Here is a 24,562-nt window from a genome sequence, read left to right on the forward strand (position 1 = left end):
CACTTCCAAGAACCCCCCCACTAAGTGACCCAGGCATAACACACACTACACACACCTATATGTGTGCATCTATGTGCAAGTATATGTCTGTGTGAGCGTGCAGATGCGAGGAAGAAAGACCAGGCTTGATTACTGCGGTGGGATTTATAAATATTCAGCAGTGGACATCTCTAAATCTGTGCCCACCCCAAAAGCAAGACTTTCTGTTTAAAAGCACTACTTACAACAGTATGTGAATATTGCTGTTCCTCAGGGATGATTTAATATAAGTCTGGAGCATTAGCATTACTGTTAGTCAGAACCTGCCTGCTGTTGAAACTGTTCATTTTGTACAAGCACTCAACGCTCGCAGAAGCGGACAGTCTGCTGAAGCAGAATAGCACCCTGACAAAGCAAATAAAATAAATCCTTTATGAGTAGGGCTCCCGGGAGATCTCCTACCTGTAATTGTGGAACCAGTTGATCACGGTGCTGGTTTTCAAGTTGAGCTGTGTAGCGAGTTCCTCAATGGTTTTTGGTGATGGGTATGGCTTTTGCTGGTAGGCTCGTTTCAGAGCTTCTTTCTCTTCCGGTGCCAGCACCACCCGGGGCTTCTTCAGCTGATGCTGTGGCTGCGGGCTGGCTCCCTGGCTGTAGTCTATTCCAGCGGATGAGGACTCGCAAGACTGACTGTCGCTAACAGAGCTGTGTCGCCGTTTCATGTAGGCTGAAAGAGAAGTGCATCGGATCATCCCCAGCTGAATACAAATGCAAAATCAATGAATATACGAGCTGTGGAGTAAATGTGAAGATGACAGGTTGTAGATGCATGGATGGGCTATTCGGAGAGAACAGAAAGGAAGGGGCATCATCAGAGACCAGAGGAAAACAAACGTGGAGAGGATGCAAGAGGCAGAAAAAGAAGAAAGAAGGGGAAGAAAAGAGGGTAAATCAGCTGGAAACCTGCTGGAGTTTTCTGCTTTTTCAATGAAGATGGGACATGAATAAGAGAGTTCAGTCAACACAACTTATTTCAAATTCACTCTTTCAAGAGTGGTGAACTTCCACGTAAGCACTTGATTAGGACAGCTGCACTTCATTTCAACTTTAATGTTTGTGGCTGTTAAACATTTAAGGTGTATACTAAGGTCTCTCTAAACTTAAGGTCTCCGAATTAAAAATATGGAAGGCAGCTGCAGCCACATCGCCAACACACGATGGCGCCCGACACCCGGCGATCCCAGTACCACGAGCTGAACAACCCATCAGGCGTTTGCTGCTTTTTCCTACAGATCTTCGCTATAGCGGTGACAGGTTATGAAAGAAAAACAGCCCACAGCATCCTCCTCCCCTACGTAAGGCTTTTTCAAAAACGCATCTACTTTTAAGAAAGCTCCTGCTGCACTGATGGAGCTCGGCGAGGCTGATGGCAGAAGCCTGAGATACCACCTCTGACTCTCCTCCCCGACAGGGACTGAATTATCCTGGCAAATTCTGCAAGGAAAGAGTCCCAGCAAACGCTGTCACTGACTTGATTGATTTACATCGGGCAAAGAGAGGTGGGATTTACTGCACCTGGCAGTATCATGCACAAGCACTGCTAATGAGGGGGCTGAAAACAGCAAATATAGATGAATCTTGTCAATAAAACATTTAATGGCCTGTTAAATACCTTCTAGATATTTAAGAGTTTAGGTATTCAAGAGCTGCAATTTGATAACCTCAGCTATTAAGTTCCAGATCACATCGGCCTGACATCAATTTAGTAGGCACTAAATCTCCAAGAGGCAGAAGCTCCAGTCGGAGCCAGGGACCAATGTGGGGCACATGACACTGGTCAGCAACCAAATTCTTCAAAAAACTAATTTCCCTCTCCCCACAGCTCTGCCTTTGGGCTGAGGGTGCATGAAGAATAAAAATTGAATGCAATCAAAAAACCTGAAATGTTCAAAGCCCTTCTCACACAAGCCAGCTTCTTCTGGCAGAGCTCCCTACAGGAGTTCCTGTCTCCAGTGGGTTTCAGCATCCAGTCCTCCACATGGTCGTACGTCCAGTGGGGACCTTTTTACACTGTGTCTTACTATCATCGAAGTGAATTTTGAACACACTCTGTAACCTTTGGGGGTATCTGCATGGCCCTCATTTTGTTTTTCCTGAATATGACAGATTACCTGTGGATTGCCTACTGTGTAAGATCACTGATATGGAACAGAATGTGAGTTGCTCATGATCCATCACTCTGCCATGATACAGTCCTGCACGTGTTTGAAATAACCATTAAAAGGAATGTTTTTTATTTTTTTTTTAAAAATACAATTCATTTTAAAAATCACCTATTTAAGTTGTTCCAACCAGATGTAGAACTGCAAAGTGACCGCAGATAAATGCATTATTTCAGGTAACCTATTTGTCTTATTTTTGCATCCTTTGAGGAACTGTTACAACCTTGAACCATGGAATTAATCCTTCCAGCAATATAATCTCACATTTATATAAAGTCTTTAATTTCAAAGACTCTGAGGTGTTATCTCAAACTTGCATTGACGTGCAAACTAGATACAAGGTTCCCTTGTCTCCTTTGATAGCACAACCAAGAGGGCTGAAAGACAGCATCTAGCCCTTCAGCAACGTGCAGCAGCCTACAGGAGGCCATGGGACACCAGAACCTCACCTGGAAGATGTGAAAGGTGTTTAAGGCTATCTCTAACCACAGTTTCTGGAATTTTGTCAGGCAACTGACTTAGCACGAGACACCCATGTATCAGGATGCTCTGAATCTCTGCTTTCTCTGCTCCCAAAGGATGGCATTTCTGGCAGGTCACAGCTCCCATCTTTAGACTCCTACGGACAGCATGAAGCTGTGATAGCTTGGGAAACATTTCATGCCCTAATGCCTGCCTCTGCTTTTGTAACCTCACCCTGGGATCGCAAAAGGTGCAATGGATTATTCATATCTATCTCATGTGAATGGCACAAATTATATAAATGCACGTATCTCCTTGATGTAGACATAAAGAGTAGGATGTCCCACTGTCCTGTCATAAGCAATTGTTTTTCTGGAGGATAATAAATTATCAGAACAAATTTCCATTGGGCCAAAGGCACAATCCTGGCACTTCACCATGTGCTGAACTAGGACTTAAGCTTTAAGCTTTAATGGTGGTCTCTGGAAACTTCAGAGGACATTCTTAAAAGCTCTTCCTTTTTAATTCTTATTTTAAACATATGTGCTGCATGTAGACAACATAAGGAGATCATTCAGCACATTTGCAGTGACAGCAAGGCTCAAACCAGAATCCAAGTTGCAAACACACTTGATTTTTGGAGAAGTTTGATTTTTGTCTGTGATCAGTCTCCACTTCTCAGGAGACCTATAAAAAAACCCAACTCCAAATGTAATTTGGGCAAAGGTCTGGACGTGGGTCTGAGACCAACTTGTAAAGGCCAGGGCTATCCTGAATTTTACTACCTTTTTTTCCCTCTGCTGTTGCCAACCCAGCATCACTGTGTCCCTCTGGGATGGCTCCCCAGCACACGCTCAGCTATAGATGCAGCAGACACTATTGCAGAACTAGCGACTGCCCACTGAGGTAAAACAGAGCCTGTTTTAATGTAGTTTTTACCTTTCATGGTATTGAACAAGATTATTAAAAAGCAAAATAATGGGGAAATAAAGGGAATTAATTTTTTTCCTGACAGCAGGCTTCAGTACTGTTCAGTGAGGAGCGTGACGTTACCAGCAGCACACACACCAGGAGGTTGTAAGAAAGAGGAATGAACTCTTCCAAGGCAGGAAAGGTGGTGCAGAGTGTCTCAGCCTTGTGAGCGTGAACCCTCGGCTTCCTCCAAAGAGGTTAGTTAATGTATGTTACAAATTTTCAGAATCTCTTAGAATGGACATTTATAGCACAAACTTCAGACTGGTAGAACAGAAAAAAAGATATACGCAGCTCACCTTTATCATAATTATTAATTTACTCCCGCAATAAAACATGGCAGAGAAATAATTGATAATAATGTTTCACTCGTAGCAGATACAGTTGCATTGTTCTTTAACTGACATTAGCTGAAGGGAAAGTTAAATTCTTAATGTGGCTCTAGAGCAATTTAAAAGGTTAAATCACAGGATCCTTACCTGCATGAAAGGATTTTGCAGAAAATACAGCACTGAATTCACTTTAGAGTGCTCTGCTATGAGGACAGCACTTACACAGTTCAGGAGCTCAGTACAGAGTCTCAATGATTTATAACCTTATCTCTATTCAGGTGCCATCTACAGAGCATATGTATTGCACACTATTTGATAAGAATCCAGTTTAGAAAATAGTTTTGAAAGGATATTGTCAGTACTACTTTTAAATTATTTTTATGTTATTTTCCTGCATTATGGGCGATATTCTCTTTGAGGCTATAAAAATCCAGCTAGTTGACAATTTTATTTCTGCCATGTTTCTAATACAGCAAAACCCATCATGGCTCCCTTTGGTTTACAGTTGTAAGTGGGAAACCCAAGTGGATTTTACTCCCCATGGAAGATCATACACAATTTGTGGTAAGATACTGCATTGCATTACATTATACTGGTTACTGTGACAAGGATTTGAATTTCTTCTTAAAAGCATGCAAGACTACAATTCTCCTAGAAGCTTCTTCACTGCAATTTTTCATATAATCACAAAGTTCCTGATCAAATGTGCTAATGCTTTCAGGACATCATTCAACAGCAGCACTTTCAGTGCACACAATTAATGCTATCTGTACTAATATCATTAAGGGATAGCTCGACAGATGTATATATCATTAGTATAGTTAACTGCTGATAATGGCAACCTATAAGTCTCTCTTGTAAAATTACACGAACGTACTAAAACTAGGGCTCTGAATAACCACTGCTTTTTAGTAAGGAATTTAAAATACAGAGAGCAGGATAAAATTTCAGGGTATACTCCCTACTAAGATACCCAATAACAGATCTCTCAGGTACATGCTCATGACTTAGCTGTTTTATGTGAACATGTATTAATACAGTCATGTTCCCCCATCCCTACAAAGGCTACAGATTTAATTGTTCTCAAATACCCTTTTATAAAGGCTGCATTTTTCTTTGCTCCTAGTGACCATCAGTGCAGGACTGGAGAGAAGCTCTCTCAGGAATCAATGCACAGTTCTTCCAGCCCAACATCTGTGACCAGCTGCAGCACTATTAACTAATAACCCAAAGCCAGCTCCCAAACTCACATTTCTCATTTGGTAAGGCAAGTTATCAGTGATACACCAGGGCCTCAGTAATTAATCTATAGGAGAACATAGCAGTGATTTCACAACAGCTGGTGAATATTCAGGGTTTTGGGTTGTTTTTTTGTATGGCTTTTTTTGAGATGTATCTGCTTGAGCTAGCATCAAAAAAAGCTATGAAAAAGATGACATGAAGTCCTTCTGCATAACCTTCATAATACTGGATCAATGCTGCCTCTATATTATTTATGGAGAATTCTAAAAGGCACGGTCATCTTTGAAATAACAGAAAACATGAGTCAGCAGTCTGCTCCAAGTTACCTTTTTTCTCCATTCGTTTCATATCCATCAGCTTCTCCACGTTGTTGGGATCGTTCAGCCACAGCTGCATGCGGACAAAGGGTTCCCGTCCCTTCAAACTCAGCTTGTGCCAGGGCTTCGGGCGAGCCAGAAGGTCTGAGACAGAGCCTTGTGTTAGCCCTAGGATTGTCTCCCCAAACAAACGCTGACCTAATACAAAATTGAAAATTGCATGTATTCATTCAGCTAAGAGACAAGGCTAACTAAAAAGACAGAACACGTCTACGAGATCATTCGTCAATTATTCTTACTTCAGAATTGCTTGAAAACCCAAAAGAAACATTTAGAAGAATAAAAGCTCTGCCCCCCACTAAAAATGTAAATATTGAGCTTTAGTTTAATCCTTAGGATCTGACTGAGGCAAAAAGGGGAGCTCAACACATTCGGGGACCAGGACCTTAGAGGGAAACAATGTGCAAAAAATGAAATTAATGAGATTTTAAAAACCCTGAGCTTTTAGCTAAGCAGGAAACTAGTGAGAGCAGTGAGGCCACTTACTTAGCTCTTATGCAGGAGGGCACTGCAACAGCTTCGTTCTAACAGGGCAAGCCAAACATTTCAAGCAATCAGTGAACCAAGACCAATGCAATCCCTCCATTCAGCAACAGTCATATAAGTGTCCTCAAAGACACACGTATGGATTTTCTGTGCTGTACTATCTGTGGTATTCTAACGGTGTCTTACCAACTACAGATAATCACATTTTACAATATAACAGATGTTTTTACAGTCTCTACAGCACTTCTAGTTAAGAATACTTAATTTTAGTTCTCTTTCAAAATGCTATCATCTTAGCAGGGTAAAAACTGCATATGCTTTTCAACGTACAGCATTAGTATGTGCATTGGTAACACCAGCTTTATATGGTTAAGATCTACCTTATCAAGGACTCTGGAAAATGCTTGTGCAGCTCAAACCCAACCATACAGCTGGTTTTCTAAAACCCTTCAGTGTTCTTCCTAAGCTAAACTGCCTTGATATGCAACAGCTTTTGTTACAAGACAGAGCCTGAAGTCATCTGAGTCATCGCAGTGATTTCTGATAGAAGTGCAGCTATCATCTATTTTCAAGGTAACCCAAAGATCTTTCCATACCGACCAAGTTTAGGCCTCGGGGTCTTGTGTCTGATCTGTAGCTTTTGAATGCCCTTGCTAACAGAAAGCAGAACGCTTTTCCTTCACTTCCTAGCAGTGCCAGCAGACTCAGCCGGTGGCAAAAAACAGCTCCCTGAGGGACAGTGCTGATGCGTGGGGGCTTGCGCTTCTACAGCTCGGCAGGACACGTCTGCACTTGCAAAAGCACCATCAGCTCCTGCCTTCACAGCCTCACCCCATCCTGACACAAATACCTGCTCTACAGACCCGTTCCCCGTGCTTTACTCCACGAATCTCCTCCTCCTCCTCTATAAAAGCATCCCAAGATTTTGTGCCCTGTGGTGAATTTTTTTTCACCTGTATGGGGAGACGAGGGCAAGTGGGACCAGTTAGAAGCTGCAGGATGTCCCATTCAGATGGACGGGGCAGGGGGGCCTGCAAAGCTTTTTGGAGGAAGCAGCTGAGATAATGAAAGGCAGAAAGGGGAAACAGAAAAGGACAGGGCTAACATGAGTCTGCTAATAAGCTCTAAAACTAACCCTGAAAATGGTTCTTACAGGCTGAACGGAAACCTAAATTCAGAATTCACTTAAGTTTCTAAGTAATAAGTGATTTCCCACTATCCTCGGTATCAGGAAAATCAGACAAAAGAAGAAATTTGTGGCCAATTTTAGATTCTGTATATTGCAAAGTTAACCTGTTTGTATTTTAAAACATCAGTAAAGTTTTAAAAAAAAACAGTAAGGCCTCATCCATTTACTTTTAAACCTGCCAGCTACTAGCAAGATAAGACAGCTACTTTCAAAATCTTTTAATTTGCCTTCGTAAATAACTTTGCTGTTCCCCACAGTTTCTAAGCCCAGGCTGTGCTCAGGGAGAGCTTGGGCAGCCCCTTGTGCAGTGCCAGTGTGGTCACTGTGACTGCCCATGCAGCTGCGCAGTGAATCAGAGCAGGGAACTGATCTGAGTCAAACCAACCTACCAAAAATAAACGGCCTCTTTTGACTCAGACCGACTGGTCCAGTCTATTGTGCGCCCACATGAACAGCAACACTGGCACAAATTTGCAAAAGAGTCAAGAACAAGCAGCCCAGATCAGGTGCTAGCAATGCTGCTGAAGGAAATGAACTTCAAACTACAGCCTAAAAATTAAAAATGCAAACGTGGAAAGAGGTAACATCATGTTCTCTAGGTTTTAAGAACAAAGCTAAAGATGTTTTTGTCATTTATTTTATTCCAGGATATGGCAGGACAGGATAAAACACCTGAAAGACTCCCAAGCTAATGGGGAATGTGTTAGAAATCATTCTCTGGAGGTAGCAGGTGTATCACACTCCATCTTCATCAGAGTGCTATTAATAACTGGAATATTTTTAAACACAGGTTTCCTAAAACTCCTGCTAATTCTCCCTATCTTTTATCCTAATATCCTTCATGTCTGTTCCCACTGATGTAGCTCCTTACGGACAAAACTTTCTGTAAATTATGTTGGTTTCATGGTTAGTCCTGGCCCTTCTGAAAACCCACCACCACTGTAATCCTTCACTGCCTTTGCTTCCCTCTTGAAGTTTTATGTTGTCCAAGAGGGAATCACTGATAACACTACGACATCTGGGACCAGGAATACCAGCAACATCTCAGCGTTATCACTGCCAGCATCATTTACTAAAATGGTGACTGTTGAACAAACGCTAAAAGGCATGGGAAGAGAGACCCGCCAAATGCATCTTGAATGGTTTTGCACAATCGTGGTCTTTACTGGCTGATGATATTGCAACAACTGAGCCACCACCAGTTGCCTAAGACAGGTTCACAAGGCCTGTGGCCTAAGACCGAGTCAATCTGGTGCAATAGCACACTGAGGGCACAAAAGGAGACATTGAAACTGGTTCCACACCTAATGCAGAGTTTGGGGCACATTTCCTGGCTCTTCTGCTGCTTTTTAGGCTTGTCAGCCACACTGTAGGAAAACAAAAATCATGGGAAATAAAAAAGACTAAGTAAAAATGGCATCAAAGCAAATGTAAACAAAAATACTTTTTCAAACCTCTCTGGAACACCAGAGCAGGTACAGAACTAAACAGCATTTTTCCCAAAAACTAGGGACTTGAACCTGCAAAGCCTTACCGTGACTTGTGGCTTTATCTCTGCATTACCTCCACTGAACAACCAACCACAGTCTGCCCGTGCCAACATGCAGGAGCAAGTGATTCTGCTAGGTTCAGTGGAAAACAATCTCATGCAGGGTATAACCACGATCAGGGCCATTTTATTTTTTTCCCAAATTATGTTAAATGAGAACTTGTAACCTCCCCCATCCCTGTATTCTTCCCCTTTAAAAAAAACCCAACAGTCTAAGATAGTTACACGTTATTCTGTGTCTAGCCAAAAAAAGGCTTCCTTACATACTAAAATAAAGGAGTTTTTACTTATACAGTCATAATATTCAGATGACATGGATGGAATTCTTCTCACAGAAGTACGATCAGCATTTTAAACCTAAACTATCTTTTTGGTCCCATCTGTAGTGAGTGGAAAGATACTGGTATTTCTGGAGAGTGAGTCATCCCAACCATCTCAGACATCTATTTTGAACATCTAAACGCAGGTGAGATGAATCCCATGCTAAGGCCCAGAAGCATGTGCAGGTAACACTGGGGCAGCCTTACTGCCTTCCTGCTAGAGACTTCAAAGGACTCCTAAAGGTTTCCCAATGCCTTGTGAGGGTTGAACACATATGGAAAAACTAGTGATTTAGAGGCATAGTGGCAGTATTAGGTGTGGATTTCCCATACTTAGATCAGGTTATTCCCTTTGACTACTCCAAATATACAGCCATGTCAACATCACACTTAATTTGACACCCAAAAACCCATCTGTACACAAAAGCAGCTTTAGCTTTGCACATTTCTAAGTAACTGAATGGCCCCATAATACTTATCTACAGGTCCATCAAAACCTCAGCTGAGTCTGAATTTACCCACGTAGCTCTACAGGTATGCTATGCTTTGGCTTGTGATGCACCTCCCTCTCCAGTCATGCTGGACTCCTCTACTTCACCTATACCTAAAATGCCAGGGACTTGAATCTATAAGCATGGGAAAAACAGCATTTCTCAAGGGGAGATCTCGCTGGCTTTGGGGTCTTGGTCTTCTGGGACAGCCTGCTGGACTGTATTTCGGCAGGTGGGAGCAGTATCTGGCTGGTGAGCCAGGAGCAGAGCTTAAGAAGAGCAAGGGTATGGTGACATTTTATGTAGTGTGACAATCTGAAAGGATTTCTCTACCAGTTTAAAAAAAAAAAAAAAAGTATTTTTAACAGATTAAAACTTAGGCCAGAGTCAAAACCAAGTATTCGTGTAAACATCCATTGAATTATAGCTTAAAAATAAAAGCATGAATACTTTCATCTTATTTCAGTCAAGAAATGAGAATAAAGCGATTTACCAAGATTGTTGTCTGTTAGCACTTCTTTGACCCTCTTTGTAATGCCATACGTATCCAGCTCAGGGGACATAGCAACCAGTTCTTGAATGCTGAGTGCCGAGTGGCCCGGCAGTGGCAAAGGTGTTGTAGATTGGGATTCAGAAGCAGACGGCTCGCTAGATTCTTGGGATTTGCCATCCTTACTTGTCTCTATAGCAGGGCAGGGTTGCTGTACCAATTCAGTCAGGCTTTTCACTGACTCACTGGAACTCATGGGAGATTCAGGAGCAGGACTGCAACTGGCAGAAGTCTTTGGAGTGCTTTCTGTAATTAAAAAAAGAAAAAAGGCCCCACTTTAGCATAATTGTAATGTTTTGATTGCAGGATATTTAACTTTCCTTCTCATTTATATTCTACCTACTTAAAGAAATGCCTAAGTATGCAAAATGCTACATGCTATGACTTGGTTACTCAAAAGCCTCTTTTTAAAAACAGAATTATTTTCTAATTTTATCTTGAGTCATCTCTGCTTTCTTATAAAGACAAGATGTAGAAATACAAATAAGAATGAGGAAAAAATGAAGTGCACTAGTCTGTAAGTTTTCAAGAAATTTCCTTGGCCAGGAAAACTCATAGTTTTGCTTTCCACAACATTTTTCTATTAGAATGGTTTCAAATCCACCACTATAGGTTGGTTTAAGCCTCCTGTGACTTGTAAGAAACTCACTCAGCCACTATTTTATAATGTCAGAGAGGGGTTTTCTACAACTGATACAACTTTATACCTTGAGAGTGTTATTAATTTCATTTTGCTTCTTATCACTTGCATCACATTTTTCCACTTTTCTTTGCCCAGAAATAACAAGATTAAAATACAGTTTGTAATTATGTCGTATTAATTAATGTGTTTGAGAATCCAACATAAAGACAGCTAGTGGATCAGGAGACACACAAATCTGTTATTGTGACACTTTGTTTAAAAGAAAGCTTTCTGAATCTGTTAATTTGCCAACAACAATAGGTTCTGTACAAAATGTTGTTTTCCCCTAATAAATTCACATTTATCTCTAACACAACATACCAACTGAGCTTATGCAGAACATTCAGACATCTATGAGTACAGTCTGAACATTTTTTAAAGCAACAACACATAGACAATGTGGTTTAGAAGACAATTCCCTTCAAAAGATAAAGGGCACATGCGAATCCTCCATTCACAGTTCTTTACAATTTTTGTGGGACTGCTTCCTCCTCCTTGCTGTCTCACATCTCATTACTTGACACGGTTAATTGCATGTATCTCAGATTCATACATCAGTGGGTTTGCCTCGAGATCTCTGGAGGAAGCTTACAATGCTCTCAATTGTACAAGGATGAGGACAGTCTACATCAAAAATTTAGTCCCTCTAGGAGAATTGTCTCTTTCTGAGCACTGCAACACTGTGATGAGAGCAGTTCACTCTGCGGCATCAGGTCCTGTTGCTACCACGCCAACAGCAAATTTTGCTAGTTTTCAAGTTTGTTTGTTTGTTATCCAAAATACCATCCAATCATTAGACAACATGCAGCTTGTGTAGCACGGAAACACATCCCAAATATTAAAGAAAAATGCTATGTAAGTAAAAGTAGGGTTGAAGTGAAGCAGGGTGCACAGTATCATTGCGTTGTTCAAGGCAACAGAAGCTTTCACGATGCTGCATTTAAGAGAGGTTCCCTGACACGCTTACATAAAGTTGCTCTCTCAAACCAAGCAATTGGACTTTTTCCTTAGTGCTTTATGAGAGATGCAAAAGAGGCAGACATAAAAGGAAAGCAAGGTGCATATAAATCTTTAAGGTAATAGGGATCCTACAAATCTTATTTCTTTTCTCTGTTCACCCTAGGTCATCAAACAACTGAATATAAAACCCAGCAAATGTTATTTTTGTATCAGGAGCAGCAAAGGAATTGTACTGTAAATTTGCCCTGATTCACCCATGCGAGGGACCAATTTGGCAGATCATCCATCTTGTTCACTGTACACTGTCAGGGATGGCATGAATTCCCTACATGATAAACAGATTTCTTCTCAGGTCTGTGTCCTTTAACCCACAGCAAGGTCAAAATTATGGCTGCCTAGCTAATAAACTGCACGGCACTCGTTCAAGTTCCCTCTAATTTTGTCCCTTGTGCCAGCTTATACAAATCTTACTGAATAACTAGAGCAGCTGCAAATTTCCTATACAATTCCTCATCCGTGCACTGCAAACCACATGCACACACGGAGCACGGAAAAAAATCTAAAATTAAAAAAAACGCCAACCACACAGGACTAAACAAAAGCATTTACTAACGCTTCCTTCTCCCTCTCCTTTCCCTGCCCAGCCTAATTATGTAAACAACAAAGATAATCTATATTACCATCTATCACTGAAATGCTCTATGTTGCTCACATATTAGCTTATTTATTTTTTATATCACATATCAAGAGCATACTTGAATTTCATTTTTAAGACCAATCTGCTCATATTTACTCAAAAGGTAGGATTATCTGAATCTAATTTTGGAAGGCAGTACAGATGACAAACTGCTTTTTTTTTCCCTCCAATGTAAGGCAAATGTATAGTGATTTCAGATGAGGGCATTATGTACATACACTACAAATAACTCAAAATATGTCCCCCCCCTCATAATTTTTAGCACTTTTTCATTATGGAAAAACATTCTCAATATCACATAAATATTTGAGAAAAAGATCCATTATTTGGAAAAGTCAATTCAGTAATCAAATAATGCAAATATTCCCCCTTAATCTACTTTAAAAATTAAATAGACATTTAGAGTACAAGTGACTGCTGACAGAACAAAGGGGAAAATTGAATGTATTCACTATTACAGATTTAACTGTCAATCCACAGGCATTTCACATGTTTTATGAAATTATTTGTCTGTATTCACTTCTCTGAAGTTCCTTACAGGACAAAGAAACAAATTCAGGACATCTGAAAAACATGTATTAAGATTTCAAAAGTAGCAATTGAACATTTCCAATGAAAATAATACACTGAAAGCTTATTTCTATAAAATGTGTTCTGCTTTTCTAACCCCAGACTTTACTGAAGAATAGCACTAACTTAAGAGCGATTCAGTTTCTTATGAGTAAGTGATGTTCACCAAATGTTTACATGTTTGTATTTAGTGAGGAAGAGATCGTTTTGTCAATATGAGTGTAAAACTGCATTAAGGTAGGCTCCACAACCTGCAAACCCTGCAATCACTGTTTATTGATGAAGTTATGTTAATAAATTCCAGATAAACTTTGCTGTACCCAAGGGGTGTTGCATTTTACTTTCCAACAGCCTGCATCCAGTTTAAAACCTGAAGCAAAAGCCCAAAAGCTTCTAAAATAAGGTGCTAGAAGTAAAGAGCTGGAGAGATCAAGAGCATCACCACTGACGATGACACTGAAGAAGCTGGGATATTTTTAAGTCTCAGGTAGCCAAAGACATCAGATGTGCCTTGCACTTCACAGAGGATGGCAGAAACAGGGTCTTCCCAAACTAACTTGGTGGAAAGATGATGTCCATTGGCTTCCAAGCATCTGATGAAGACACAGTTCAACATGACAAATTTAAATGATTGGGAAACAGGTCTAACTTTTGCACAATTACGGGTTGATGTTGAGTAATGTCATTAAAGATTCAAATACACCATAAATGCGTTAAGTGATCCAAATCTCCTAAAGCTGCAAGTATAACTGAGTCATGAAAGGACAAAGGCTCTACCATGCACTTTTTACATTACTAATTCAAAATATACGTCTGGGGTAGAGGGAAGTTAGGCACTTTCAATTTTTAAAAGCACATTCAAATATGCAGCATAGAAAATAATAATCAAATGCAAATCAAGTACTAGGAAGTGATGTCTGCATAAATGGGCCAGCAATCTGAAATATTTGGCAAGTGCAACGCCTCCATTCATAGCTAAAACACAAAGACAACTGAAACACCAACACTGGCTATTTCACAATGAAAACAGCTAAGAGAGACCTATGACCATACAGTGAAGGTTCAAGTTCAAGTCTTTGAAGGCAAATGTGTCTTCATAAAGACAAATATATCTGATGCAGTTTGTGAAGGCTAAAGAGTCATACTTGGGAACTCTCCTGGCAGAACACATAGTCCTTATTCTCAAATCTGGAAATTCTTCAGTTTTGGCTTTTCCTACTATGATACCAGAGACGTAAGTACAGTCAAAAATGAAGATATATAAATGAATGGAAACAAAGTCAAAAATTGTACAAATACCTTCTGTTTTCTTTTCAAATACTATTTTCCCAATATAAAATTGTTGCTTGAACGACCATCTTACTGCAACAAAACCCCAAACTGTAACCACAGCTTGCCCATCTCCCTCCCCACCTCTCAGTAGTTATCAGTTAAGAAACTAAACAAACTCTGTAAACAATTTAGCATATAAGACTAAGGTCTGCCTGAGCATTTTACAAAACTGGTTGAGAACTGTAACAAATTGACCCTGCCTTAACTATATGAACACAGAAAATCTTCTGTGGTCTTGCATTCCTTAGCGCAATGGATGAAGCCAGTGATGCTTTGGTCCCATCCATCCTCTATACCTTCTCCATAGCTTCTATCATAACAGTGTTTTAATAAATGTGAGAAAGTCTGAAAACAGCGTTGCAGTCTCAGTTCACAGGTTGCAGTGGTTTTCCTGAACTTAACATTAGATTTTCTTAAACTTCTCCAACTACAAGACTTCCCACTCCCATGCTGTGGTTCTGGACCCTGGGTCCTGAATTGCTTGAACACTGGCTGTAGAACGTTTTGGACTATCCTTAGCCCACCAGTGGCCTGCAAATTACCTGAAAACACTTCCTCCAACACCGTATCAGCCCAACACATTCCTCTATGAGGTCTGATCATGTTCTGCCATCCTAACGTGAGAAAATTCCTGTAGGGTGTAACAACCCACAGGCTGCTCTGGGCTCCCCTCCTGCAGCACTCCTCAGCATCACTCAGCAGTCAGAGACATTTAATTATATCCTGCAAAACTGTACTGGTCAAAAAGGCCTATTTTTGTGATGCAGAGGAACTCTTCCAACCACAGGAAGTAATCTAATGCGGCGCTCTGTAGAAAAGCAGAGGTACAGCTCAGATCCACAGCACACCTCACCTGGATGCTCCTTCCAAAGCTCAGGACGCCTCAGGACACTGCAAAGACTTGCAGGTGACACCTCCTACAACCTCCCCAGAAAATTACAGATGTCTACATGAACTGACACCAGTCCTGGATCTATCCCCTGCATCAGAGGTATCTAGATGACGAAGCAGCGTTGAGACATGGATATGGTTTCACCAGTCCCAGAGGCATCACGCTGCTGTCTGCCAGCATGCGCAGATTCCTCCAGTGGAATTTCTTGTACATATTTTGAGAGTTGCAGGTTTGCCACTTTTGCTCAAACCCTGCCTCAACTCCTTCAGCCATGGCAGCACACTGACTCTGCATCCACTTGCAAATCAAAAGTTCAGAGCAAAGATTTGAACAAGAGCATCTGAATTTGCAAGTGTGAAACACAAAGTCAACACTCTGAGCCTCTCCTCCCAGCACTCTCACCTCTCTGTAAAGAGCTCTCTATACTTTTAGAGCTCAGGAGCTGCAGGGAGAATAAACTGCCCAGCCTTTGTTGCCAGCACAGGCTTACCTAATAAGCTGCAAAAGTACTCATGAGGAATGAGGTACACAATATGCAGAAGTTGAGGAAGACCATGCAAAACATAGAAGGTAATCAGGGGCCTCTAAAAGGATTATGAAAAATATTATTTTCTAAAGACAGCAGGCAGACAACAGCTGCCTTAACTTTCAGAGCGAAGTGGATTGAAAAAGCAGATCCACTATAATTTTCAGAGACAAATCTCTGTAGTTTATCTGATCCACTATTTAAATTTCAATACACAGTCCTCTATCTGCAGTAATAATAACCTAAATTCCATTTAGTGTTCATTTGAGCAGTCAGGATAAAGTCATTTCTTATTATCTCCCCACTGTGTAAAAAACAGCTTGAAGGTAGGAAGTCAGCAAGCATTTTCACCAAAAAGTAATTATTGTAAGTGACATTTTTACTGCTGGCATGCCATAAGGCAAACTGCGCATTTGGAAGGACAAGTTGCTAAAACAAAATGACAGGGTACTCTGTGACATTCCGACAAGAACCCAAACATGATTTAACTGGCGCTTGGTTTGATGCACCACTTTTCGTAATGTCCAAAGCTCAGGCTTCAGGTCTATGCCAAACCAGTCAATTCAAAGTTCCTGATCGAGGAACAGAGAGAACTGCCACGTCCTACGCACAGTGGAGCAGGGAGGCAGTGAAGCATCCCCTGCTCTGCTCATTCCCTTTACGGCAAATTAGTAGGGAAGATGAAAGCAGACAAATGTGGACAGGAGATTTCTCGGCAATGTCTTAAAAGAGCATTTGCTACTTCAGGGCCTGCATTTACCTCCTTGTGCAGATGAGTTAATGGACAACAACAGACCTGGCAGGTTGCCTGAGATCAAAGTGTCTCATACTGGGACTGGATGAGTTTCTGTTTCCCCCTGATGATGAGGCTACCCATTCCATCCAATTTGTAGACCAAAAACTGGGGCATGTTGTCCTGAGAATCAGGACCTGATCACTCAGCTGATCAATAGCAACATCCTCAGGACAACCTCATTCTTCTGTTTCTCAGGGCCTGAAAATTTCAGGGAGAGATTTTTTTCCCGTTGATTTCCTATCTAAATTTACTGTTAGCAACATCTGTCTTTGCAGGATCTTTTAAAGCATCATAACAACTCTCCTCGCTAACAGTCGTGGAGTGCAAGTTTGAACTACGTAATAAATGATCAGCATTTGTGGCACAGCACTGCAATACATCCCTCTTCTGACTAATTAAAAGAAAATACCCATGAAAACTGAGCACTTTCTCACAGGTAGTGGTTTTGGTGGCTTTACTTTATGTGAGTGAACCTTGCCTATTCACAATTTGCAAATTAATGTGGCTTATGAAAATATGATCCTCCCTACAGTTATAAACTCCCCCAGTCATACGCAGGGAGTATACAAACCTCCCTGGAGAGTTCATATATAATGATGCAAAGTATGTAGGTACATGCAGTTAGAGTTGCAAGCACTTGCTATAGTTATTACAGATTTCCACTATGACTGTGGAGATTTTGTTTGTTTGTTTTGCAAATGTTATAACTTTGGGGAAAATGTTATTTTGGGTCTTGGCTCAGAGGAAAATTTTATGTGGATGGGGGGAGCGATCAAAAGAAAACTCCTTTAGGAAAGTGTGCAGATGTATGCATGTCTGCACTGAAAGAGGAAGAAACCAGCTTTGGTTAACTCTGAACTTACTGAGGCAGTACTAAAAATAAAGGTCCTCATTCTGCATATATGTTAAATGACAGGAGCATATAAAACTAGCTAAATGATGAAGGTGAGTGGTAGAAGTACTTGAAATAAACTGCTTCTGAGTGTCGTTAAAGTATTACAGTGTTTTGCTGCAATTTTACATTTCATTTTCAATAATTAGCTCTGCATTTGTATTAAAAAAGGGTGTTTCCAGCCATTCTAGAAATGAGAAACTGGAGAAATCAGGTGAAGTTCAGAAAACAGCAAGGAAGATGGGAGCTGGTGACAGACCCATGAAGAGGGGTTTAGTTAGACATAGAAAAGTACTCAGAGAAGTCAGGCAACCGATTCTCCTTTCAGTGAATGTGCAACCACAAATGCCTCAGACGGTCTTGGAAATCCCACTATTGTGCCCAACCCTACATTAAGACTGCAACTTCTCATAGCCAAGAACTAGCATTGGTATCAATTTCAGGGATTCCTGTCCTGGCTCCATCCTTTACCTCCGTGTTTGCCTGACTCTGAACCACAACTGTGCTGTCCCAAGTTCCTGGGGAACCAAATCTATGAACCAGATATGAGAAACAGCCACCTGCTGCCACACACCTGCAACACAGTATGAGTGGAAGGGATTAAGAACAGGAATCTGGATTTCTTATCTCATTTGCAGTGCTAGCCCATCAGCAAAAGGATGATCTTTTATGCCAGTCCCAGTGTTGGCATAACGAGGAAAGTCCTAGTGCAGCCTTGAGTTAAATGTTGCTTGCAGAACAACAATATCCACCCAACTTTATAAACAAAGGCGTCTAGCTGCTGTGTGATCCACCCCTGCTCAGTCTGGAGGGCATGCAGCGAGGAACCAGAGCAGGGGACTGTCCTGCTCAGCTCACAAGCTTACATTGGGTCAGATTTTCCTCCCTGTTCCTGCCTCTCAAAAAGCCTTTGCCACGTGGAGTATGTCAGTGCCACCACCTGCACCTCACCCCTTTCTCTGGTTGTCACAGGAAGGCATCGCTGAATGTCCTGGCTGGTGAACACCTGCAGCCCTTTACACACACCCCTGGAGCCCACACCTTGTGTCAGCAAGTGCCTTACTGCTCTCTGTTGTGCCCCATGGATGAAAAATGTCTCACTAGCTGAAAAGTTCTGTCCTGCACAATACACACACCATGCTGCACCTGGACGCGGGGAGGCAAATCCAGGTACTCATACAGGAGGAACGGCTGAGCAACGTCCCAGAGAGCTGGACAACTCTAAGGCTGCACAAACTCAAACCATCAAACTTCTACTGAGTTAGGAGGACTCTGGCACTTGGCTGCCTGCTGCTGTGTGGATGGGCTTGGAGGCGGAGTACAGATGGCTACCAAGGGCAGCCTGAACAGCCAGGATGTCCAGAATCTGGTGCAGAAAGATACAACTGGAGTTATCACTTAAAATGAAAAGTTGCACTGAGATCTATTGGACTTTGGAACAGACACACCAACCCCTGACACAACCACACCACCTGATAAAACTCCCAGATAAGCTTCTTTAGGGGACATTTTTGAAATGGCCTATAAGGAAGCATGAGGTCTTTATACAGCCATATATTTAGGCACTATTTTACAACAAATGAAGGGAAAAAAAAAAGTATATTTTTTTCAAGTGGATGTAGACAAACAGTTGGAAACATCAGAGCAATGCTCAGGTCAGGCCAACAGCCCCAGTCCCTTCCCGGTCTCATTGGCCAAAAGTGGATGTCCTACGGAAGAGGTAAACACACAGAGCAAGCACACAGGGAGAATGTCCTCAATGCCTACCTGCTCACACAGAGCTTCTTCAGCCAAAAGTAGGGTCTTTGCATTGAAGAGTGCTGAATAAATTTTTTGGTTTTATATATTACCTTTAAACTGTTAAAAAACCCTTTCTAAAAAGAATTCAGATTTTAAATTAGGTGATTAATGGCAAAATCATGGCCTGCTTTAAACAATATCGTTCGACTCTGCTAATCTTTATTTAATATTCAGATTTTTCTGTGTTTCCCTAACTTAGAAGTCAATATTTAGAAATAACTGCTGCAAAGTATTTTCAATAATCTTATTATTAAACCAGCTTGTGTGCAGAAGCTTTATTAAGGATTTTCTGAATATTAAAACAAATATGTCTGAAAGTAATCAATCAAGATGCCACAACCCCACATAGTTGTATTTTTAGTATAATCAAAGCAAAGGTGTGCACAATACCTTTTGGAAAACAAGAGCTGTTAGAGGTTCTGCTGCAGTTTATGGTCTCTTTGTTGACTTGCTGACTTTGTGTTTAGAGACTAACTTTAATGTGTGACCATGTTTAAGACTGTTTGTTGTCCTCCTCTGTCACAAGCCTGAGTATGAAGGTATTTCCGTAACTTCCTTTGAGATTTTAACCTCTCGTCTGCTCCAGACAGGAGTATGAAGCAAAATGCCTATGTGCACTGTGCACCGCATTTAAACATATCTCTCCCACTAAACAATGTGGACATTCATTTGCTATGGGCAAGATCCATACGGGATGGATCCGAGGCTAACGCTGCCTTCCCTCCCCAGCAGAGAAGTCCTATCTAACAGCCGCAGCACAGTGGGTTGTTCTTCGTCTTAGAAAGAAGCAGTGGAAGAGTGACCCTGAACATTGCTATACTAAATGCACTCCTCTTTGGGAGGAGTACCGGCTAAAGTACTGAAACAAAATGACATTTACATTGTACGCAACAATATTATAAAAGCTATTAAGGTACATTATTTTACACATCCTCATAATCTCTCCATACTGCTTTACTTAATTTGTGATAAAATTGTTGAGAAAGGGTACTTAATGTAGGACAGTCAGTAAAAGTAATTTATCATCTTCCCGCTTCGGTGCTCACGTTATCAGCGAACTCATTTTCTGCATTCATCATGCAATCAGCCTATTATTTGCATATTAATCAGGCAGTGGACCATGAAAGAGCCGCATCCCAGCCAAATGCTGCACTATCTCAGGAGGAACACTCAGTAATTATCATACATCAGTGTTATGATGTGGTAATTGATTATAACATCTTTCTGTTGCCCCTGGGGAGTCCCACTGCTAACCCAGCTTCAGGCATTCTGTGCAGATTTTTCTCTGAAAATTAGAGAAACCATTGCTGTCCTTTTATTAGATTTTTGGGTTTTTTTGTTTTGGGTTTTGTTTTGGTGGTTGTTTTTTTTGTTTTGTTTTGTTTTTTTTTTTTAACCTTTATAACAGACAGCTCTCTGAGCATTTCCAAGTTACTTTTGCATTATTTTTTTTTTTAAATGAAACCTTTATTAGGAAAAAAACCCACCTGCCTCAGACCAGAAAAAGTTAAAAAAAACCCCAACAACAAGACCAACCAAAACCAAAACCCCAAAACAAAACAGTTGGGCTGGTTCTGTTCGTCCTCTCTCTTTCAAGGTCTGGTGGCTTCTTAGGTGCTGATATTGCTTACATAATACCCTTCCCCATCAAACACAACAAAATGTTGCAACTTCAATAGACAGTAATTGCAAAGTTCGCATAAAGGCAGTTAAGTTGCTTTATTTAGGTGCCAAATGAGAAGCTAATTTTGGTCCTCTCGTAAAGGACAAATGAAACATCTGCCAGTTCAAACTTGCACTATTTTTAGGACCCAAGTTCCAGAGGGGTAAAAGACAGAAACAAACCTAAACCAGAACCGTAGTTACACTGCAGCCAATTTCACACCTCCTCCATGGGTGCAAACCAGGTAGAGAGGAGCTGGAGGGGGCAGCTCCTGCCCTTGCACCCATCCCAACCTCCCTTTGGCAAGCAAAAAGGAAGGGGGGATGTCTCAGGAGAAGACACCAGAGGGGACCATCGCACACCGCACGAGGGGGAGGGATGTCTTGGGCAGGCCTCGATGTGGGGCTGGGCTACCTGCGAGGAGAGCTGGTGAGAACACCCTGCGAGGACAATGTCGCTCTGCAAAGCAGCTTAATGCCTGGACCAGTCTCATCAGAGAGACCCTGAGCACAGACAGAAACATGGGGATATTCTGCCAAGCTCAGGTTTTTTCCAATACACAGTATCAAACAGTGCCTGAATTATTCTGGGGAACAATCACTCTTTTCAACACCACTACAGGGCATTATAGATACAGCCAAAGAAGTATCTTTTAAGTTGCTACCACCAATATCTTTGACAAATATAAATATGGGACATGTAGTATCAGGCCTAATTTTACACTTCTTGTTGTCATTATATTTTTTGCCTTTCATTAGGCTTTTTAATTCGGTATTTTTCTGGTTTCACTTTTATTTAAACGTGATCTTAAATCCATTTTACTCTGTTTTCAATGCAAGTTGTATTTCTCATCAGATTTAAAACAAGCACTGGATTCTTTCATTTGCTGTTTCTCTGGATGGCTGCTGGCAAATTTAAAAACCTCCAATACCCATCAAATTAGGTGAGACAAATTCATCAGTTTTTCTCACACCTTAATGCAAAGAAGAGGCTAGAAGGTAACTCAGAAGATATTAATTTACTGGTAATTTTCTGTTTTTTTCTTCCTGGGAATGATTTGCTATCAAGTAATATATGAGTCTATAATCAGAACAGGATTTTGTTGTTAGAGTCTAACAGGCTGTTTATTATCTTGTTTCAGAGCTACTTGGTGGAGAAGACAGCTGCCTCGTAGCTTCATCCCCATTATAAGATGGGAGTAACAACCCACGCGTTTGGTGCTAGCACACCTTTTTTTCCCAGTATTTTGGGAGGAAAATAGCCCATTATCTGTTCTTTGAATTGAAAGCAAGGTAATTTTCATCCAGTGGAGGAGCATTTTGTAATTTGCTGAGCAGCGGCTGGGCTGTTGCCCGGGGACGGCCAAGGGCACGATGGCTACCTCCATCCCAGCGACGGCAGCCACGTGGCCATGGGGGCTGGACCTGCAGCCCCCTCCTTTTCCCACAAGCAAGCAGAGGACCAATGTGAGCTTCTGCCAGCTGCCAGAGCCTCCTATTACCAACAGAAAAATCTCTGCTCCCTTTGGAGAAGAGCCTTCCTGACCTCTTCCACAGCTGCCAGCCCATGGGGGACAGATCCCGGCCATCACCCCGGCTCCTGGCCCGCCCCGGAGCTGCCCAGCCTTCCCACACCGCAGCATGACTGCGACGGCCTCACTCGTGTTGCAGTGCTGCTCCAGTTATTTTTATATTTGGCTTTCTAACGTATCAGCTCATCATTTTCCACCCAGCTCCTTTGTGGTTAGCAGCTGGCAGGAGAAGCCCCCTGTGCCTGGAAGGAGGGAGGGGAGGTAACGTGGGCCCCCTCCCCAAAGGAAGCTGCTCATCTCCAAATGAGCAAGTGGAGGGAAAGAAAATGCTGGTAATTAATGAAATGAAGTAATAAATAATGAAATGATGAACAGTGGAATTTACAGAGCTCTAGTATTCAACGGCCATGGTTTCTTTTAAACAAGGTCTGAAGGGAGTGCAAGAAAGTTACATGCTCAGATTGGTGCTGAAGTTACACTGGAAGCACATATTCACAAACTACATCCACTTTTTTACCAACTATTATGCTAAGTAGTACTCAAATAAACTACCTGAGAAGTATAGCAGCAATAATGGGCAGGAAGGTTTCTTTTTCATACAGCTTAAAAAATATATTCATTCATTAAATCTAATTTTAAAAAATGAAAGACTTTGAGAATGCGTGCCTGGCTAAATGCTACTGCAGAGCTGCACACAAGCTCCTTGCTTGGAGATGTTTTCCTGCACACCAAAGGGGAGTGAGTGTAAAGGACCCACATTCCCAAATTAACCACAGAAATGAAACGTAGCTGCAACTTGACTGGGTAACTTCTCCAAAATGAATGCTACGAACTCATAGCAGCATTTCAGAGTGAATTAAATTTGTCTTCCGAATCCAGCATGAGTCTCCTCTTTGCTGTATTAATATGAAAAGTGTGTCGGTGCTTTGTCATTGTAATTCAGCTGCAAGGAATATCTACCTAGAAAAGACGTTCACTCTATGATTATATATTTTACTTGAGTACTTTTGTAACAGTAAAGCTATGACCACAATGAGGATGGAGTCATCTTCTGCAAGTTTAATCAATGTGTGGTTCAATGGACAGAGACGGATACAACTAGAACAGGAATTTCTCTACAAATACCCTTTGCAAAGAATTGCTGACGGACAAAGGACCACAGCCATGCAAGACAGCCTGGGGAGGACAGACCTAGGCAAGAGGCAGAAATGACCAGATGATGGCCAGTAATGATAGTCACTGTTATATTAAGAGCGAACTTGAAACGCTGACTTCACACTGCATTCCCAGGTCCCAGTAAGGTGCCTTGACAGTGATTCTCCCAGCTTTATTGATAACGGAAAGGCTGCCAGGAAGGTTTTCATGGTCCAAATGTCAGGGAAATGGCACAGAATATGATCACACACATTACAGACAGACTACAACAGCTGCCCTTATGAGAAGCCAACTGATATCCTATGGTTTGAAATCAAGACAGCCACAGCCAACTGCTTCAGAGCTGTAATCTCAAGCCACACAGAAAGAATGTGGAAACTTCACCAATATGCACCAGTGTGCTTCAGGGTTAGCATGAAGATAACTGTTTGGCTTAGTTGTTCAGCTCTGAATTTTAAAAATGCCTTTGCACCTAGCACAAAAGGAGACAACCTTCTGAACCAAATACAAAGACTTAAAAACTGGTCATCAACCATAAACCATGCAAGGAATTCCTGCAGTCCAGCTACTCAGCTATTAAAAGTCATGTCATCTCCCTTCTCTTCCATTTTATAGACTGCATTAACAACAAACATTTCAGGTCATGCAATTTTATTAACCTGGAATGTCAGCAAATGACCGCAAAACATTCCCTCCTTTTGATTCAACAACAAAAAATAGCTCAAATTTGGGAAGGCTAGAATGATCCCTTGTGTGATCTCAGGGTACTAAGGATTCAGCTCTCCATGTGCTAATCCCAATTGTGCTCTGCAGCACCATACCGGACAGCTCTGCCTGGCTAAAACAAAACAGTAGAATGAAAGAAATAATCATGAACCATAGAAAAATGGGGGGG

General features: G+C 41.4%; 1 protein-coding gene across 5 annotated transcripts in view; it reads right to left on the reverse strand.

Moving 5' to 3' along the window:
• Nucleotides 1–24,562, reverse strand: part of CUX1 (cut like homeobox 1) — a 228,015-nt gene that overhangs the window by 37,721 nt on the left and 165,732 nt on the right. For 4 of the 5 annotated variants that reach the window (XM_026861725.1, XM_026861723.1, XM_026861722.1 and 1 more), the window contains 3 exons: nucleotides 10,115–10,417; nucleotides 5,536–5,724; nucleotides 442–706 (listed from right to left, as the gene is read on the reverse strand). The exons of the other annotated variant lie outside the window; for it this stretch is intronic. In XM_026861725.1, coding sequence (XP_026717526.1) covers nucleotides 442–706; nucleotides 5,536–5,724; nucleotides 10,115–10,417 — 757 coding nt within the window. The remainder of the gene's footprint in view (nucleotides 1–441; nucleotides 707–5,535; nucleotides 5,725–10,114; nucleotides 10,418–24,562) is intronic. 5 annotated transcript variants of the gene reach the window in all.

The sequence above is a fragment of the Athene cunicularia genome, assembly GCF_003259725.1.
Source record: "Athene cunicularia isolate RWA chromosome 19 unlocalized genomic scaffold, athCun1 chr19_part1, whole genome shotgun sequence".
Lineage (NCBI taxonomy): Eukaryota > Metazoa > Chordata > Aves > Strigiformes > Strigidae > Athene > Athene cunicularia.